General features: G+C 35.4%; 1 protein-coding gene across 1 annotated transcript in view; it reads left to right on the top strand.

Moving 5' to 3' along the window:
* LOC145672824 (uncharacterized) overlaps nt 1-17,615 on the top strand; it is a 96,998-nt gene that overhangs the window by 36,368 nt on the left and 43,015 nt on the right. Inside the window, exons 4-7 of the mRNA XM_081741973.1 lie at nt 2,791-2,973; nt 5,463-5,630; nt 8,288-8,394; nt 15,593-15,699. Of these exons, the coding sequence (XP_081598099.1) occupies nt 2,791-2,973; nt 5,463-5,630; nt 8,288-8,394; nt 15,593-15,699 (565 nt within the window). The remainder of the gene's footprint in view (nt 1-2,790; nt 2,974-5,462; nt 5,631-8,287; nt 8,395-15,592; nt 15,700-17,615) is intronic.

Here is a 17,615-nt window from a genome sequence, read left to right on the forward strand (position 1 = left end):
TGGATGGAAAGCGAAGAATGGGAAGAAGAGGAACACAAGTGATCGATGATTTGAAAAGTAGAAGAAAATATTGAGATTTAAAAGAGGAAGCTGAAGACCGAGATGCGTGGAAGAAACCTTTCCAGGCTCAAATCAAAATTAAAAAAAAAAAAAAAAAAAAAAACTCATTAGCCCCAGGACCTGCCAAAAGGCAGAATACTTAATAATAATAATAATAATAATAATAATAATAATAATAATAATAATAATAATAATAATAATAATAACACCAAGACTTATCCTTTTATCAAGATATAATCGACATTTACTGTTCTGTTACAGTTTGCAATAGCCCAAATTTCCTTTTTGCTGCTGATTTAACTGCTAATAATACCCCTCTTGAGACCTAATTGCAAATAAATTTTAAAATGTAACTTTTAATACTTCTGTATACAAAAATCCATTGTTCTACAAGAATTGTACATGATACTAGACAGTAAGATACAGGGTCTTCTGGAAAGAATAGTGAAATTTCATTGGACTGCTGTGCAGGAGTGATGGCACCTAGGTTATTGAATAATACGCCGTTCCATTTGGAAACTCAAATATCTTTTTCAGTGCAAAAACAAATGCAGTGCTACCAGAATTCACAATACTGTGACAAAGAAAGCATATTTTAAAGTGTTTTTGCATGTCAGTGTGTTTCTCGTGAGTTTTCTTTAAAGATATTGTGTACAATGAAGAAATAGATCATATGAACTACTTGAAAGCAAAAACCAACGACGCAGTTGGTATTCTGATAGTAGTCGTGCTCGACAAAGTCTGGCGTGATATTGATTATCGCCTATACGTGTGCCCTACTCTGAATGGTGCACTCATAGAATGACAGTTTTCGCTATATACTGTCGAACTTTCTAATACGGAAAGAAAACAATTGTTCAATTAGAAACAGTTGAGGTAGAGAAAAATTAGGGATACGGACAAAATCTCACGGCTGAAACATCGCCACCCAAAACCTCGCGGGACAGAATCTCACCAGGCCGAAACCTCGCGTGGCCAAAACCTCGCCGCCCGAAACCTCGCGGGCTAAAATCTCGCCGGGCCAAAACCTCGCGTGGATAAAACCTCGCCACCCAAAATCTCGCGTGACCAAAACCTCGCCGCGCAAAACCCCGTGAGCCAAAATCTCGCCTGGTGAAAACCTCGCCGCCCAAAACCTCACGGACCAAAATCTCACTTGGCCAAAAATTCGCGAAATGCAACCTTTTCTTAAAATTTACCCAATGAGTTTCTTAATATGCAATTCCATATTACAAATAATAATAATAATAATAATAATAATAATAATAATAATAATAATAATAATAATAATAATAATAATAATAATAATAATAATAATAATAATAATAATAATATACAAACCATCGTGTGTGTGGGTCTTCTTGGAGTATTCCCGTTTTTTTCACACTTTCTTCATTCCATCACTTCCTTCATCCTGATCATCTACGTCTCCTTTAACCTACAGAACACAACCGAGGGACGTAAAAACTCATATATTATTTCATACTTTCATAAATATTATTCGATTTTGTTAGAATTTCCTAAGGTCACCGTCAAAGTGAAATAAAAAGCATCCCAGGCTCAAACTCCATCTATATTGAAAATTTGATCGAGACAGGTCGGGTGGTTCAAGAGTTATTAAGTCACAAACGCAGCCAATTTAATTTTTATGTATTTCTATATGTTTTCCCCTTTCTCTCCGCCTTTCCGTCAAAGTGAAATGATAAAGACCATCCCAGGCGGTAACCTGATCTGTCTGGGAAATTCGATCGAGATTAGCCTCTTGGTTCAAGAGTTATTAAGTTTTATTTATTTTATATATCTCCCCCTCCACTTCGTTACGCCGTCAAAGTGAAATTACAAAAGACATCTCAGGCCCGAACCTCATCTATGTTGAAAATTTGATCGAGATCGGTCGGGTGGCACAAGAGCAATGATGTCTCAAACATAGTAATTTTCATTTTTATATATACAGATTTTCAAAGCACGCGTTAGAATATTTTCTTGTCATTATTTTAATGCAATTATATGTTATTACAAAATACATACATACAGCAATATATAGAGCATTCTACATCGAAGAAATCATCGTGACGAGGTTTTGTACTGACGACATTTCTTCCCAAGCGAGATTACGTCCCGCGTAGTTTAGACCGGCGAGATACTGTGTCCAGAGATCAAGACAGTGAGGTTTTTTTCAGGTGAGATTTTGGGTATGGCGAGATTTTGGGACGCAAGGTTTTGGCAAGGCGAGGTTTCGGCCTGGCGAGATTTTGGACCGCGAGGTGTTTTACAGGCGAGGTTTTGGCCCAGCGAGATTTTCGCCTGCGAGGTTTTGGGCGGCGAGGTTTTGGACAGGCGAGGTTTTGGCCTGACAAGATTTTGTCCCTCGAGGTTTTGGACGTCGAGATTTTGGCCAGGCGAGGTTTCGGCCCGGCGAGATTTTGGGCCGCGAGGTTTTAGGCGGCGAGGTTTTGGTCCGCGATGTTGTCACCGCAAGGTTCTGACCACGAGGTTTTGTACCCAAACCGAAAAATTATGTTTTTACTTATCGTATATAGGAAGTAATTTCGTAAAAGTTTCAGCAAATTATGTGACTCTGGGCATCAAAATATTTTTGAGTTGACATTGAGTGGCCAATATGCTTTTTAATAAATGACCTTTTAAACTGTTGAGGTTATCTTACAACAGAGAATTAGTTTAAGGTATTTATTTTTGTCATTTTTAACGAGTAAATATATTTATTTCTAGGAGAAACAAATACAAGATTAACAGAGAGATCCGGAAAGATTGAGTTTCCTGGTTCAGATCCGTATCCTGATAATGGATGTTGGTCATGGTCTGTTGTAATAGAGGAAGCAGCCGAGATTCTTGTTACAATTCATAAAGTGGATATAGAGAGCAGTTTGGGAGATTTTCTCACTATAAATCCAGGTTTGGACGTCTAATTTTATTAAATTAAATAATGCTGAAACAAAACTTTCATTACAGTTTGAACACGTTTAATAATTTTAAAAATTGCAAGAACTAGTAACTTAATAAATTAATTTTTTTCTCTTGAGTAATTTGAATTTGCTTATAAGAAAATCAATAAAATGTTAGAAAAAATGAGAAGGGGCTTTGAAGAATATGGGATGAAAATAAATGTTAGAAAGACAAAAGCCATGGTGATTGGAACAAAGGGGTCTGTGTCAAATATAAAAGTAGGAGGGGAGAAAATAGAACAAGTGAATAGTTTTCGATACCTGGGTAGTGTTCTTAGTAATGACATGAAATGCGAACGTGAAATAAAAGCAAGGATAGGAATGGCGAAAGAAGCCTTTAAAAGAAAGAAAAGTCTGTTTTGTGGGACCTTGAACAAAGAGTTGAGAAAAAGACTCATAAAATGCTTCGTGTGGAGTGTTGTGCTGTATGGGGCGGAAACGTGGACATTGCGTAAGGATGACGAAAATCGACTGGAAGCCTTCGAAATGTGGGTGTGGAGAAGAATGGAAAGAGTTAGTTGGGTCGAGCGGAAAACGAATGAGAGTGTGTTAGAAATGGTGGGTGAGAAAAGAACACGTTTAGATATTATTAGGAAGAGGAAGAGAAACTGGTTGGGACATTGCCTAAGAAGAGATTGTATCATGAGGGACGTCCTAGAGGGTATGGTGGCGGGAAAGAGAGGGAGGGGGCGAAGGAGACTACAATTAATGGATGATATTAAAACAGAAAGATCATACGCGAAGACGAAAAGTTTAGCGGAGGACCGTGGAGCATGGAAGCTTCTCAGCTGCGGCAAGTGACCTGCCAATAAAGGCAGAATACCTATGATGATGATGATATAAGTAAAAAAATGAATTGTTTTATTTTATTCAATACTAGGATTGCTGAGAAGAAATAGTATTCCTGAAGTTAAGCAAAGTAAATTCACTCGTATCCTTTTTATGCATTAATTAGGTATTCATAAATTGTTACATTGTACTCACTAGAGTACAGAAATTTCATGGCACTATACAATACACGCCACCTTGTTATATATACTGTACTTTCTGCTGTTAAGATATTTATGTTTTCAAGATATCTAACTACAAAAGTGGAATTATAAATATAACACCCAGTAGAGAAAATACATTAAATGGATAATAATGAATGTTAAAGTTTATATCAATAAAGAAATTAGTTTTTTTTAGTTTTTTTTTTTTACCTAACGTGAGTGTGATATTAGGTGGTAGAGTGGCAGGAGCAGACAGGGATATGATATGAGGAAGATATGATACACTTGAAAGATTTTCCTCCCCTCTTGGTGAGTTATCCGTGAACAAATTTTGTCTGGCACCATCATCATGTAAGATTAAACTATCCGATTGTTATTTAAAAAATCTGAAATCACTTCGTCAGATCAAGAAGAAATCAAACAATAGTTTCTACTCCTAAATTGATTTTTTTTTTCAATAGCGTTCTACGGACGTATACAGTATCCGTACTCCAATGTATCCGTATGCTTAGCATGCTACAGAGTTACCTGAATGCAAAAATTAGTAATACCGTATCTGCAACAACAGCGATGCGACTCGCTGTATGCTTACCTTAGATTTCATAATTAAAAGTCGCTAGTTCTTCTGTAAAGCTGTGACAAATAGTTTAAGGAAATTTTAAAAAAAGAAGAAGAAGAAACGCTGATCCTAGAAATTCTTGTAAAGGCTCCAGGAAAATATTTGGAGCAAAAGACAAGAAATGAGTGTATTGAGAAGGTTTTATCATATGAAACTACAATTATGAGCCTGTTTCCAAGTACAGTGCAAATAAATAGACCCAAAAGTATGAGATGAGCACAGGTTTAACTCACATAAGAAACACGTCCAGGATACACAGAGGAATATTGGTTGAAGAGCTTTCAAAGAAAAGGAATAGGTCGAGAGAAAGATGCGGTGACATAGTATGAAGAGATCTCGGATGGTTGAGTAATAACTAATAACAACGCTGACAGGTTGAGCTGGCTCAAGGCTATAACTCTGGCATTCTGCTTGTGTGGTTTTTAAATAGAGGATTCTTAAATCATAGTTAGTTGGTCAATGAAGATCGCTTAAATACACATAGCGCAAAGAGTAGTTACAGAACAGGTATTTAGAATACGTTCATTTTGTATAAATTATGTTGCGTAGTTTCAAGGTTGTATAAGCAATGGAGCCTATTTAGTTGCTAATGTTTAACGAGTGCCGCATAATTCACTGTACCCAGAAAATGCAATGATCAACGGGATTATGTGGTTCAAATAGCGAAATATTACATATTTCACTCACTGAACATAAAATCTAGTCGGAAACAGCGGACTCTAATGTGATAAGTAGTGGATGTCTGAGAAAAATCTCGTTTAGTGGCCATTATTACTTCTCAAAGTCCTTGGATATTGATATATTAAATAGTTTTCTTTCTTTTATCAGGAGAACAATTCGTAAACGATGAAAACACCTATTTGTTCGCCCATTCATTGGAAAGAGAGCAGAAATATCTTATTCCAAACACAAATAGCTTTCACGTCCATTTTGAGGCTAAGAAGCACGAGTTTCCCAGTCAACGAAAGGGATTCAACATCAGCTATGAAATGACAGGTAAGGATTGAAAGGGTGATAGCAAAATCAGACAAGTCTAAAAATATTAAATAAAATAAAACAGTCGGTCTATTTCCCCCCAAAACATCAGTATTTAAAAATTAATTTCAGTAGAACAGAATCTGTTTTGCAGAAACCGTTTATCTGATTATTCATACTTCGATTCATAGAAACATAATTATAATAATTATTGTTATTATTATTATTTCTGTGTGAAAGTTTGGACAGGTAATGCAGATGGATTATCTACAAAATGTAAAAGTTCAGTTTAATTGACCTAGGTTTGAGATGTTAATTAATAGTAAAGAACATTTTATTTTAAAATCAAGGATTAGAATATGATTAGCACGCGACTACAAAACACAATTCTGCTTAGACGCTCCATAATCTCGGTGTTCTATGGACGCATAGGTCCATTGAAGTAAAAGAAATAAAATAAAATACCTAGAAGGCTCATGGTTCTCCTTTTCAAATATTATTCAGTGCTCATTCACTGGTCATTTCCCGTCCAACTGAAAGGAAGCCAGGATAGTAAAAATACCAAAACATGACGGATGTAGAAGGTTTTATCATATGAAACTACAATTATGAGCCTGTCACCAAGTACAGTGCAAATAAATGGACTCAGAAGTTTAAGTCAATATCTATCTTCACAATCATCGACATTCAATATCCTATCATTCATGATCAAAACCATCGAATGTTTCTTACAGCACAATATTCTATACCATCTATAGGATTACTGCATCATTCTAGGTCGTTTGCGCCCAGGTAGGCACACACACTAGGAGTTTATCTTTACGTGGAAAAAGCATTCAGCATGATGTGGAGAGCCTATCTAATATACATATAAGATGCTCCAGCAACAATTTCCAACTGCTGTAATCTACTTGGTTCAGTCCTTCCTGATACAACGAATGTTCAGAGTTAAAATTAAATTCTGAAAACATTGATTAGAAGAATTAAAATCAATTCTATAATTAGTTCCGCAAATATAAGGTAGAGGGTCCAAATTTTGTCCCCTAGTCACGTTTTCTTACGTGAACACTATTGAAATTTGTCAGGAGAGCCAAACTTTTACATCACCTGTGCTAACTATACCTTTGCCTGGAATCCAAAATGAATTGGATGTATCAAATTTGTTTTCACTTTTAAAATGTAATTTCAAAAGTATCAATTGTTCAGCAAAAACAAAAAATATGATCCTAATTTCGTTTCCCATGAAAATCAAAACAGAAGTGAAACATTTAGTGGTTGTTATTTAACTGACAATTTCATTTATATTAGTAAAGGAAGATATTCACAAGGAACAGACATGAACGTGTCATCCGAAAATCCGAATCAAACCTAGTCCATTCGATAGACATAACAAAGATATGTTCATGCACAAAAAATTAGGTGCCATGGACAGGCCCGCAACCAGCCACAGAGGTTTGGGGGCCATGGATATTTTAAGCGGGACCAAGTCATTAAAAATTCTCTTGCACATATCTAAATTGTGTTTTTTGTGTTGAGGTCTGAAGGGGCCACGAAAAGTTTAGGGGAGCAGGTTCCCTCTAGATGCGGACCTGGCCATGGACAACGAAGTAAGTCCCTGGAGTCCATTAACCCTGTTAGTATAAAGAAAATCGTAGACTCTCAGTGAAATAGCTATTGCATCAACACTGTTCATTGGAAAGTCATGGTTTATAGCTCATTCTCTTCAGCATGAAACAGGCTTTCCAGAAATACTAGTGATTGGCGCCCATAACGTACTTGGACAGGCAAAACTGGGATAACGTCGGGAAAATTCCTTCCAAAAATCCCACCTATCAACTTTGGCCCCCTTTGGAGTGGTCTCGGCTAAAAACACACAATCCAAATGTATCTCTAAAAATACTATAGAGGTTAAGAAATGAGTGTATCAAGTTTCGTTTTGATAGAAGGAATAGGTATAAAGGGAAAGATTATATACCAATATGCTCTGTACATAGAAAGGTGTAGTTTACAGCACCTTAGTTTTGGTTTAATTATTTGATGTCACAAATCACCTCGATTTCCTCAATATACTGCTAATCAACTCACTACATGAATCACCGACTATGCGTCATTAAAAAGTGGAATGCAAGAGCAACATTGTTTCCTTGCGTCTTTCTGTTTCTCATTAAAAGTAATTTCTAAAACTTATCTATATACTTACATAATGACATGAACTCAGTGTACTGGTAAACTTAGATTACTCAGTATTTCTTACATTGTAGTTTAAGAGACACGAGAAGTCTGATTTCTTCACGTGGTACCTTCTGCGACATGTTCAAATCTCAGACTTTAATCCTACCTGAACTGGCGTGATCTCTTTAGTCACAGGATAGATATTTGTGCTTCAAACGGAATGAAGAAACATCCCGATTGTAATTCACTAGAGACTAAGAAACTACCTATCACAGGGTGTATGTTATCAGATTCATGAATAGCTTGCAAACCAAGATAAAATGTCAGTATTGTAGTTGCACAAAATATCCATAAATTTTGACAATATGCCGTAGAAATAACTCAAATTAAATTCATGTCTAGTTCAAGTGCCATTAAAATATCTGGAATATTTTGAAACTTTTAAACTAATATCTCAAGAGTTTAATATTTAGAATACAATAAATAATCTTATTTCTATCTTGCAGGTACTTTAACAACAACTGAAGCACCCACGTCTCCTCCTACTACACCTCCTCCATCAACTGCGGCAGACACCATTAAAGTCTATCTGAAAGGAAAATCCGATCAGGAGGTAACTTTAGTTTTTAAAGTCGCCAAATGCAAATTCCATTTTATCAGTCTCTCTCTCTCTCTCCCTCTCTCTCTTTTCTTTTCTTTTTTTTTTTAACTGAGTTCTGATTTTGAAACCGTTTTTACAAAAGCATTTACTTGAACAAATATGGGATTGGTCACACTTTTTGGCACACTATGTAGCATTTACTTGCCATATATTAATTTATCCTACAGAGTGATGTTAAAGACAGAGTTTGCTCTCCTATTGACCAGCCCGAAAATCATAAGAGTTATATGAAATAGACTCCCACAAAAATTTTAAGAAAACTTCAGTGTCTCAATGGTTGAATAATATAAAAGTCTGATGGTTAGCCAGATTGCAGGGAATGTTAAATCTTATGTACACTCATGTCCAAAATTATTGTCGCATGTCTATAAATATGTTGTTGTAGGAATATAATTTGATAACGAATTTGCCCAGTATTTCTTATAATGTTAGTATGTGTATAATCTTCAAAGACATGTATGGGGAAAATTTCATGTCAAAATAGCAGTAAATAAGAACAATAAAACGAAAATAAAACTTTCTTGTCCATTTAGCAACATTTTGTTTTACTCATTCTAATATTAGTATTTATGATTCTTTTCCCATGAAATTTACCACAAATATACATTTACCACAAACATACATTTCCTGATTGTACACATAGTATCTGTATTAAAGGTACCCTGCAAAATCATTATCAAATTATATTCTTAAAAGAAGACAGTTATTGATATGCGACAATCATTTTGGACATGAGTGTACGTTTAAACTATTTCTAGCAACTACTACAGCAGTAGTCTCACTAACTATAGTATTCACAGTGTATGGTGAACAAGGAGATTAATTATAGAGAAACGTACCACAATTTTACAGCATATACAGAACGGACAACTAATTTACAGGCAGAAAAGTACTTATCAGTGTGCACAATTAATTCAACGCAATGGTTCTGTGTTATTTGAGTTGTGTTAAATTTTCTTATATACCTAGTGCTACTCCGACTCCATTATATTTTAGAGCAAATTGTTAAAATGGCAACGGTTATATCAACTTCCTGACATATGACTGGTAGTATGAAGTTATTTTATTAACATACCATTCGTGTTGTTTTGTATACGGTTGCTAAACAATTACGTTTACGAATACACTTTCTTCCTTACTAAAGGCAACTGACTTATGAGAAATAATAAAGTATGAAGCATAACTTTTTATAAATGGTTACGAGGAACGAACTATAGTCGAAGAGTAAGAGGAACATCATATATTTTAATGTTGCAATTTGACAATCACGCTTCCTGAATGAAAGAATAGCATCGTAAGATGGCTAGTAAAGCAGTCAAATACAACTTCAAATATTCTTGGGTTTGTCATATTTTGAATAGTCTTTATGGCGTGAAATGCACCTAAAATAAGTGTAATAAAATCGAAAACAGATGGTTGCACTTCTTTTATTGTAAATTTTGTCAGAAAATTTATAAACTCACAAAACTATTTTCATGATGGATTACAGAAAATATAATGCATTGTTTGTTATCTATACATAGAAAAATGAGTGTTTATGTTTGTGACTTTGCACCGCTTGAACTATCCGACCGTTCTCGATCAAATTTTCAACATGGATGAAGTTCAGACTGGGAGTGTTTTTATCATTTCACTTTGATAGTGTAACTTAGGGGAGAAGGAGCTATATAAAAATGTTCGAAAATAACCGATATTAGTATCGAATCCATAGTTTTCGGGGTCGTTGAGATGAAGAGTAAAACTTCCGATGACGTTTAAATCCAAATTCAGCCTACAACAGTAATATTCAATTTTTACTATCATTTTTACCACATAAGGAGTTGTGCATTTCAAGTTTTTATTTCAATGCAGGGAAGCGTAATCAACTCTAGTTTGGTATAAATGTAAAATCTACTGCGTAAAATTTTGCTCATAGCTCAAATAAAAACGGATCCATATTCTGAAAGTAAGTGACTTAGATATTTATTACATCCTTGCAAGGGAATATGCACGCTAGAAACTGCAGTATAGACGTATCTGTCTGACACACTGGATTTTGAAGAGGCTTTAATACCTATGCTAAGTCATTGTTCTTAGCAAATAAAAAGTTTGACTGATCACTGACAAATAATACTGTTATCACTATTAATACCTCAATGCCTCGCGTTTACTATGAGAGGCAAGATGTTACTAACAGCACAGGTATATTGAAAATACATCGTGGAGCTCTTCGTATTGTCACAATCTTTCATTCATTCACCTAGTTCTCCAACAGTACCGCAGTATTATTTTTACACTCCAAGACTAACACCGGCTAAGCCAAACCGGAAACAGCGGACCTTTGGCGGAGATGTAATCAGGGACTCACTGGCCTCTGTTAAATTCCATTGTATTAACATTGCCATTCTTTGCTGCGTAAGAGGGGATGCCATTTTATAAAAATTTGCTCCGACGCACTTTTAAGTATGATGTTTTCTGCAGATCTTTCCCAAATCTGGAAACCCTTTTATGAATTTTAAACACACTTGTAAGAGATTTTATCACAATTTTTGTTCTATTTTACGAAAGTTCATTTTAATGTTCATTTGATTAATAGCTCAACTGTTTAGAAATTAGGATATGATCTGAACTTTATGATTGAAAGTTTGAGTGTATGGGGCAGATCCGTATTCATGATTGGTTCTCATATTATTAACTATTGATAGATATATATTGATACAAGCATGACCATCGAAGTTCTATAAAGGTAACCAAAAAAGTTCTGTCACTTTTTGTGGAGGTCTTGTGTTCAGTTGGTCCTCGCAACGTGACTTGAATGCGAATGGAGATAAGAAGAAGGTCAGTTGTTGGTGTGGGTACATCCAGCCGTTTATAGTGAACTGGTTGTAGCAGTTCAGTTACATCGTGAACTTCCATAAGGATGGAGTGAACATGGGACCTCCATAGAGCGTCATAAATGCATGTATGGTGTACGAGTTCAAACTGGGGTCAGACGCCGCTGCAGCTTGGCAGAAAATATTCCAGGCCTTTGGTGAGGGTGTCGTGACTACGCGGACAGTGCAGCGGTGGTTTAACAAGTTTAAAGACGGTGACGAAACTCTCGAAGACCCACCACGTACCGGAAGGCAAACACATGTATAAAATAAAGATCTTGAGGCAGCAATTGAGGTGAGCGGTGGCCAGACATGTGAGGAACTGGGAGGTACAATTCAGTGTAAGTGGAAAAACCATTCGGAAGTACCTCCATCAACTTGGGAAGCACTACAAGTTGGGTCGATGAGTCCCACAAGATTTGACTCTGGTCAGAAGGCAATGTGATCAAACACCTGTGTTTCTTTGCTGTCTCGCCTGAGGAAGGAACCATTTCTGGACAGCGTGTTGACATGTGATGAGACGTGGGTTCTGTACGAAGGTCCACGGCGCCATCATCATTGTTTAGCATCCCATGAACGGTTCCAAAAAAGCCGAAACCTCACTGTACCAGAAAGAAATTCTTCTGTTTGGTGGACTCTCGCGGCATCGTGCATCGAGAACTGCTACCAGCTGGTCAGAGCATCAATGCAACTGTTTACTGCCAGCAGTTGAACTGTGTTTAAGAAAAATTCAAAACTCTGGAGCCAACAGTTCTGAATCGCAAAGGGGTTCTCCTGTTAAAGGACAACGCTAAGCCACACGTGGCTAGAATGACCCGGGACACCATTCTACGCCTTGAATGGGAAACACTATTGCATCCGTTATACTCCCCGGACATTGCAAAGACCGATTATCACCTGTTCCATTCCTTGGACAATCACCTTAGAGGACGCCAGTTCAAATCCCTAATAGAGGTGCAAAATGCACTTGATATCTTCACTTCACGGCCCAACAAATTCTACAGCAATGGAATCAATGGCCCTCCAGAACGTTGGCAGAAGGTCGTCGATGTTGATTGGAACTATCTTTGATCTTCCAGATACGACTTAGGTGTTGTGGGTGTAATCGATGTTCGACGATGGTGGGTGTAAAAACGACAGAACTTTCTTGGTTACCTTTATAAAAATAACTCTAAGAAATATTTAAGTATACATTATGATCATAAAAAGAATACGAAAGCGTTTGATAAATAATCAAATTCTCTCTCTCTCTCTCTCTCTCTCTGTGTGTGTGTGTGTGTGTGTGTGTGTGTGTGTGTGTGTGTGTGTGTGTGTGTGTGTGTGTGTGTGTATTATGTATGTATGTGTCTTGTATTTCAAAGTAGATTACCTAATCTAAATAGATCTGGCGCCTTATATCCATGCGTTTTGCCAAAGTTTGTACGTCTTCTCTTGGTAGTAAGAGGAAATATTCCTCAAATTAGGTTCGAGAGCAATTTAAGGTAGGCTTCCTCTACCGTACTGTTTTATACTGCCTTCTGGTACACTACTTTCATACGTAATCGTATATTAGCGAGTGTCTCTCCTTGGCTACAGCCCTGATCATGTATAGAACCTCCAGAAATCATGCAATCGTTTTAAAAAATACTTTATATGCAGGTTTATGCATATCACACGTTAATATCATATACAACGTTTAGGGAAAACGTATTCACAAAAAAGTTTGTTCGCTGGAATTTAGCTCGGCCCTTTCCAGCACTGAGTTGATATGAGACGTGTATCTACAGTTTTAGGTAGACGTTAAACCACTGTAATATGTTCAAATTTCATGGATCTCCCACTGGGAACAGAATGCGGGCAATGTACACCATAGGCGGGCGCGCTAACTACTAGACCAGCAAGTAGGGTTATTCACAAGAAAGAATTGGGGTTTAAGAAAAAAAATTATCTACACTTTCCCATTTAAGAAGTTTTTAATGAAGAAATTTGCAAAATCTAAAAGATAAATATTTATCACAAAATTGATAACACTTAAACGTTGTTAGATATGTTTACAGAACAAAAGATTTTGTAGAAAAAAACAATGTTCGAAATATCCTTCTTTGCAGACACGCTAGACGTTCATATGTAAACTAGGTTTATGCCTGACGGGCCAAACTGTTTGTTTAACTACACAAATTTTACTATTCTGAATTCCACGAAAAGTGGGAATTTCACGAGAAATATAGATATGAAATCTGAAGAATAATGCTATCTGCATTGAAATTGACCATCCTTAAAAACAACTTATAAAACAACTTATTTGTGCATTTATTGTACCTCTTTGTTTTGTATCACTAAATAATACACACTGACACCATGTAACCTCCGTTACTCAAAAGTATGATGTAAATTCATGTACAATCGAAACAATCACATAAAACCTTCAGAACGTAATAATAAAGGCACACAAATTAATTCTGCACAAGAATTCTATAAACATGCTGCCAATTTGTCTAAAACTGTTAATGTGTTTTTTATACTTGATATCTCAAGCTGATGAAGAAACGGCTCGCCTCTTCCTGAACAAACGTTGGATATCATTGGAATACACAACTTCCATCACTTTGAGAAAATGGATGAAAATAATATTTTAATTGGTCTTACCGCAACGTCCAACTTAATCAAATTACATGTTTCTTCGAGGTCGACTGAGCAACCAGCCATACAAACACTACCTCAAAGACATTTAAAGTATAGTGATGTTTACACTGATGACGATGATGATAGTAACACATTGTCTAGAATACAAATGAACTATTCTGATGTTCTTGAGCCATCAGTGAAAAAACCTGTATCGGAATTCGAACTCTCAGCACATAATACAAAGCCAGAAACTTAGGTCCTGATTGATTTCAAGTAAAATTGCCTATATATGCAGGCATCTGTCAGACTGAATGTGAAGATGATGAAGTCCTGATGGCATTTCTAAAATTGTGTGGAAGTGACGGTACATTGTTTCAGCTTGATGAACATAATGAAAAGTATGTTAGTTACGAGCAAATAGACAAAATTTTACTTCTGCAAAGCTGTAGATAATAAGAAACAGGATATTGTACAAATTTTCGCATCCATTTGATGTATATGAAAAGTGAATATTTCATTAATATCAACCGATCTTCTAGAAACAAACTTTAAAACTTGATGGAGTATATTTATTTCTGTTAATTATTTTACGCAAGTAACAGTTTCATTTGTTTTTCTTCCGTTACGTGAAGTTATTTTGTATCTTATGTTCTATAATAGTTTTTAATACTTTCTAACTTCACTGCACAATATTTTGTATTGCTCTTGAGTGGAAATCCTGAGCTTGGTATCAGTTATCAATAGACTGGTTGTCTTATTTGAGCTATGTAATGCACTCTTTTCTTTACACCCACGATTTTAGTATTACAGAGATCTCGTCTTGCAAGCCTTTATCTTGCTTGGTATTAAGACGATAGACTGCTTACAGTTGTATGTATGATGCAAATAATTATTGTATTAACATAAACCGATTTATATTACGATACAGTACCTCAGGAGTAGTTCAGTCACTGATCTCAAACTACTTGTAACCTCCGTTACAAACCACGTGTAACCTCCTTTAGACAAGAAACATATCAGAAACAAATCAAATGTTATTTTTTCTCCTCACAACTGTTCTTTCAATTCATAGTTTAATCTTTTAATAAACAAAAATTCGAACAGCAATAGTTTCGGTGCTACAGGGAACCAGAGTTCTGAGTGGAAAAATACGAAGAGTTAAACCTGTCCCAAAAAATGTAACCTCCGTTACGCAACAAATAACGTTTTTTCTCCACAACGATGTGATATTTCCACATGTATCTTTATAGTTTAAATGGTGATATGGGTATTTATTGTTTGGTCTATAACAACACGGAGAACACAAGTTTTATTTACATAATATATCAGTTTGCAGTAGTAAAAGTGTAACCTCCGTTACAAATGGAATGACTGTATTTCGAATTCGTACAGAGATCATTGAACCCTCTCCCTCTTTGGACTCTTTTTGGCATACAATAACCTCTACATGGGGAACAATGGTTTGCCAATTGGAATCTTAAATATATTAAATTAATTTGAGTAGATTTTCCTCGATTAATTAACTCATAAAAGAGAAATAATGACATTTGGTCCTTTGTCGATAATTTTAGGTAACGAATAATGTTAGTAATGAAACAAAGAAATGTAAATTTCCAAACCGGATTAATAAATAAATTTTATTTCAAACTCAATTACTTTTAGGATTCTACATGGATTGTTTTTCTTTCTTTCAGTTTTATGAGAAATATTCTGGTCAGTTCAAGAATATGGTGGCAGAAATGTCAACTGTATATTGCAAAACATATCTGAACGACATTATAAATTGGGACTTTGACATAACGTAAGTAATATACTAACTGTGAAGGTTATGTTTATGAACTATTTTAGGAGAACGCTTATAGCCATTTTTGGCTTATAACAAATGGAAATAATTTCTTTATACCACATTTTGAGATGTAAAATATGAGCTGCATTAGAATAGAAACAGTGGTGAATCATATTGGCTTCTAAATGCGTTTCTTTATTTGTTTATTTAGAATTTTCGTGTAGACCAGACGGTACAAGGCCGCTTTAGAATTTACAAGAATTTTTGGAAGACATCGATCAACAAATATCATGTACCATAACTTTCGATTATAGCAAAGCACGACATTTTGCTGTAAAAATTTAGCTTCTTTACATCAACTGCTAAGAGGATCCAAAATTATTTATGCGACCGAAAATAGTATATGGTACTTGCCAACTTAGTTTCTGGTCAGCGTAATCTCTCTTGAGGGGTTCCACAAGGTAGTGTTTTAGGGCTTTTTCTTTTCAGTCTTTATGATAATGATTTACCACAATCTCTATAACACTGAGTATCACATATATCCGGATGATGTTCAATTGTATCTATCTTCTTCAGTAAGGCAAATAGATACATGTATAACAAAGATGAACGAAGACTTCAGTAATTTGGATAATTGGTCAGCAGATAATTGTTTGATTATAAATCCAGTCAAATCAAAGTCAATTTTAATTACTTCCAAACGTGCGACTACGTTAATAGATGCTTCACTTGTTCCCAATATAACTTTAGACAGCGTAAATATTCCCCTCCCTTTTTCTGTGAAAAATCTTGGCAAATATATAATTTAATAAATTAGCACATCATGGAAGAAGGTTTTTGGAGTTCTTCATTCTTTCAGTAAATTTAAAAACTTTTTCCCAATGCAGTTGAAAACACTCTTGTTCAAACGATAGTGGTAGTACATCTGGAATACTGTGACACTAATTTAACTGACGCTGATATACATTTACAAAACCGTTTGCAGCGGATACAAAATGCTGCATACGTTTTATTTTTAATTTAAAATTCTCTGATCACGTAACGCCATTCTTGGAAAAGCTACACTGGCTGAAGATGCAGCAACGGCGTAAATTGCACTCGTTTGTACTGCTCTGTAAAACACTAACTTTTACAGAACCTTCTTACCTCATAAAACACCATTTTTTTAGTGATTACCGTGACATGGACACAAGATCATTTTTTAACGACCAGGTTGCAATTCATCTTCATAGACTTACTTATTCCTCGAAATCATACATACTTATCGTGATTTGTCGTAAATGCTTTGCCAACCTTGATACGTGAGTCTAGCTCTGTAGCGTATTTTCAAAGAGCAGTTTACAATTTATTGTTATCGAAGCAGGGTTGAATGGACAAAGAAGAACCAATAGACAACCTCGTCGTAAGGATATAAAACTTAACATTTATTACGTATTGTAACATGCATGTATGCATTATTCTAGTGTTGCCCTATAATATTTGTGTTGTGTATGTGTGTGTAAGTGAGCACCTGTTTTCTTCCTTGTATTTTTTTATTTTTTCTTTTCTTTTCTTTTTCTTTTTCTTTTCTTTCTTTTTTTTTTGTTACTGTAAACTATAACTTTTAATTTTGTATCATATTTAGGTGGTAGATAAGGCTTCATATAGCGTTAACCTCGACATGTAAAACAAATCGAAATAAATACTAAATAAATAAAATGATTCCGTCCAGAGTTTGTGGACTCAATTGTAAAAAAAGGATAGCAACAGTAGAAAGAGAAGAAGAGAAAAGCATCCATCATTAGAATCAAAAAGTCATAAAGATTTTATAGAATATAACAAATGGTTGACATATCCTTTGCAGACACGGCAGACGTTCATCTGTAATCCAGTTTTATGTTTGACTTACCAATCTGTTTGTTTAACAGCACAAATCCTACTATTTTGAGTTT

The sequence above is a fragment of the Thermobia domestica genome, chromosome 16 (assembly GCF_964235325.1).
Source record: "Thermobia domestica chromosome 16, izTheDome1.hap1.1, whole genome shotgun sequence".
Classification (NCBI taxonomy): domain Eukaryota; kingdom Metazoa; phylum Arthropoda; class Insecta; order Zygentoma; family Lepismatidae; genus Thermobia; species Thermobia domestica.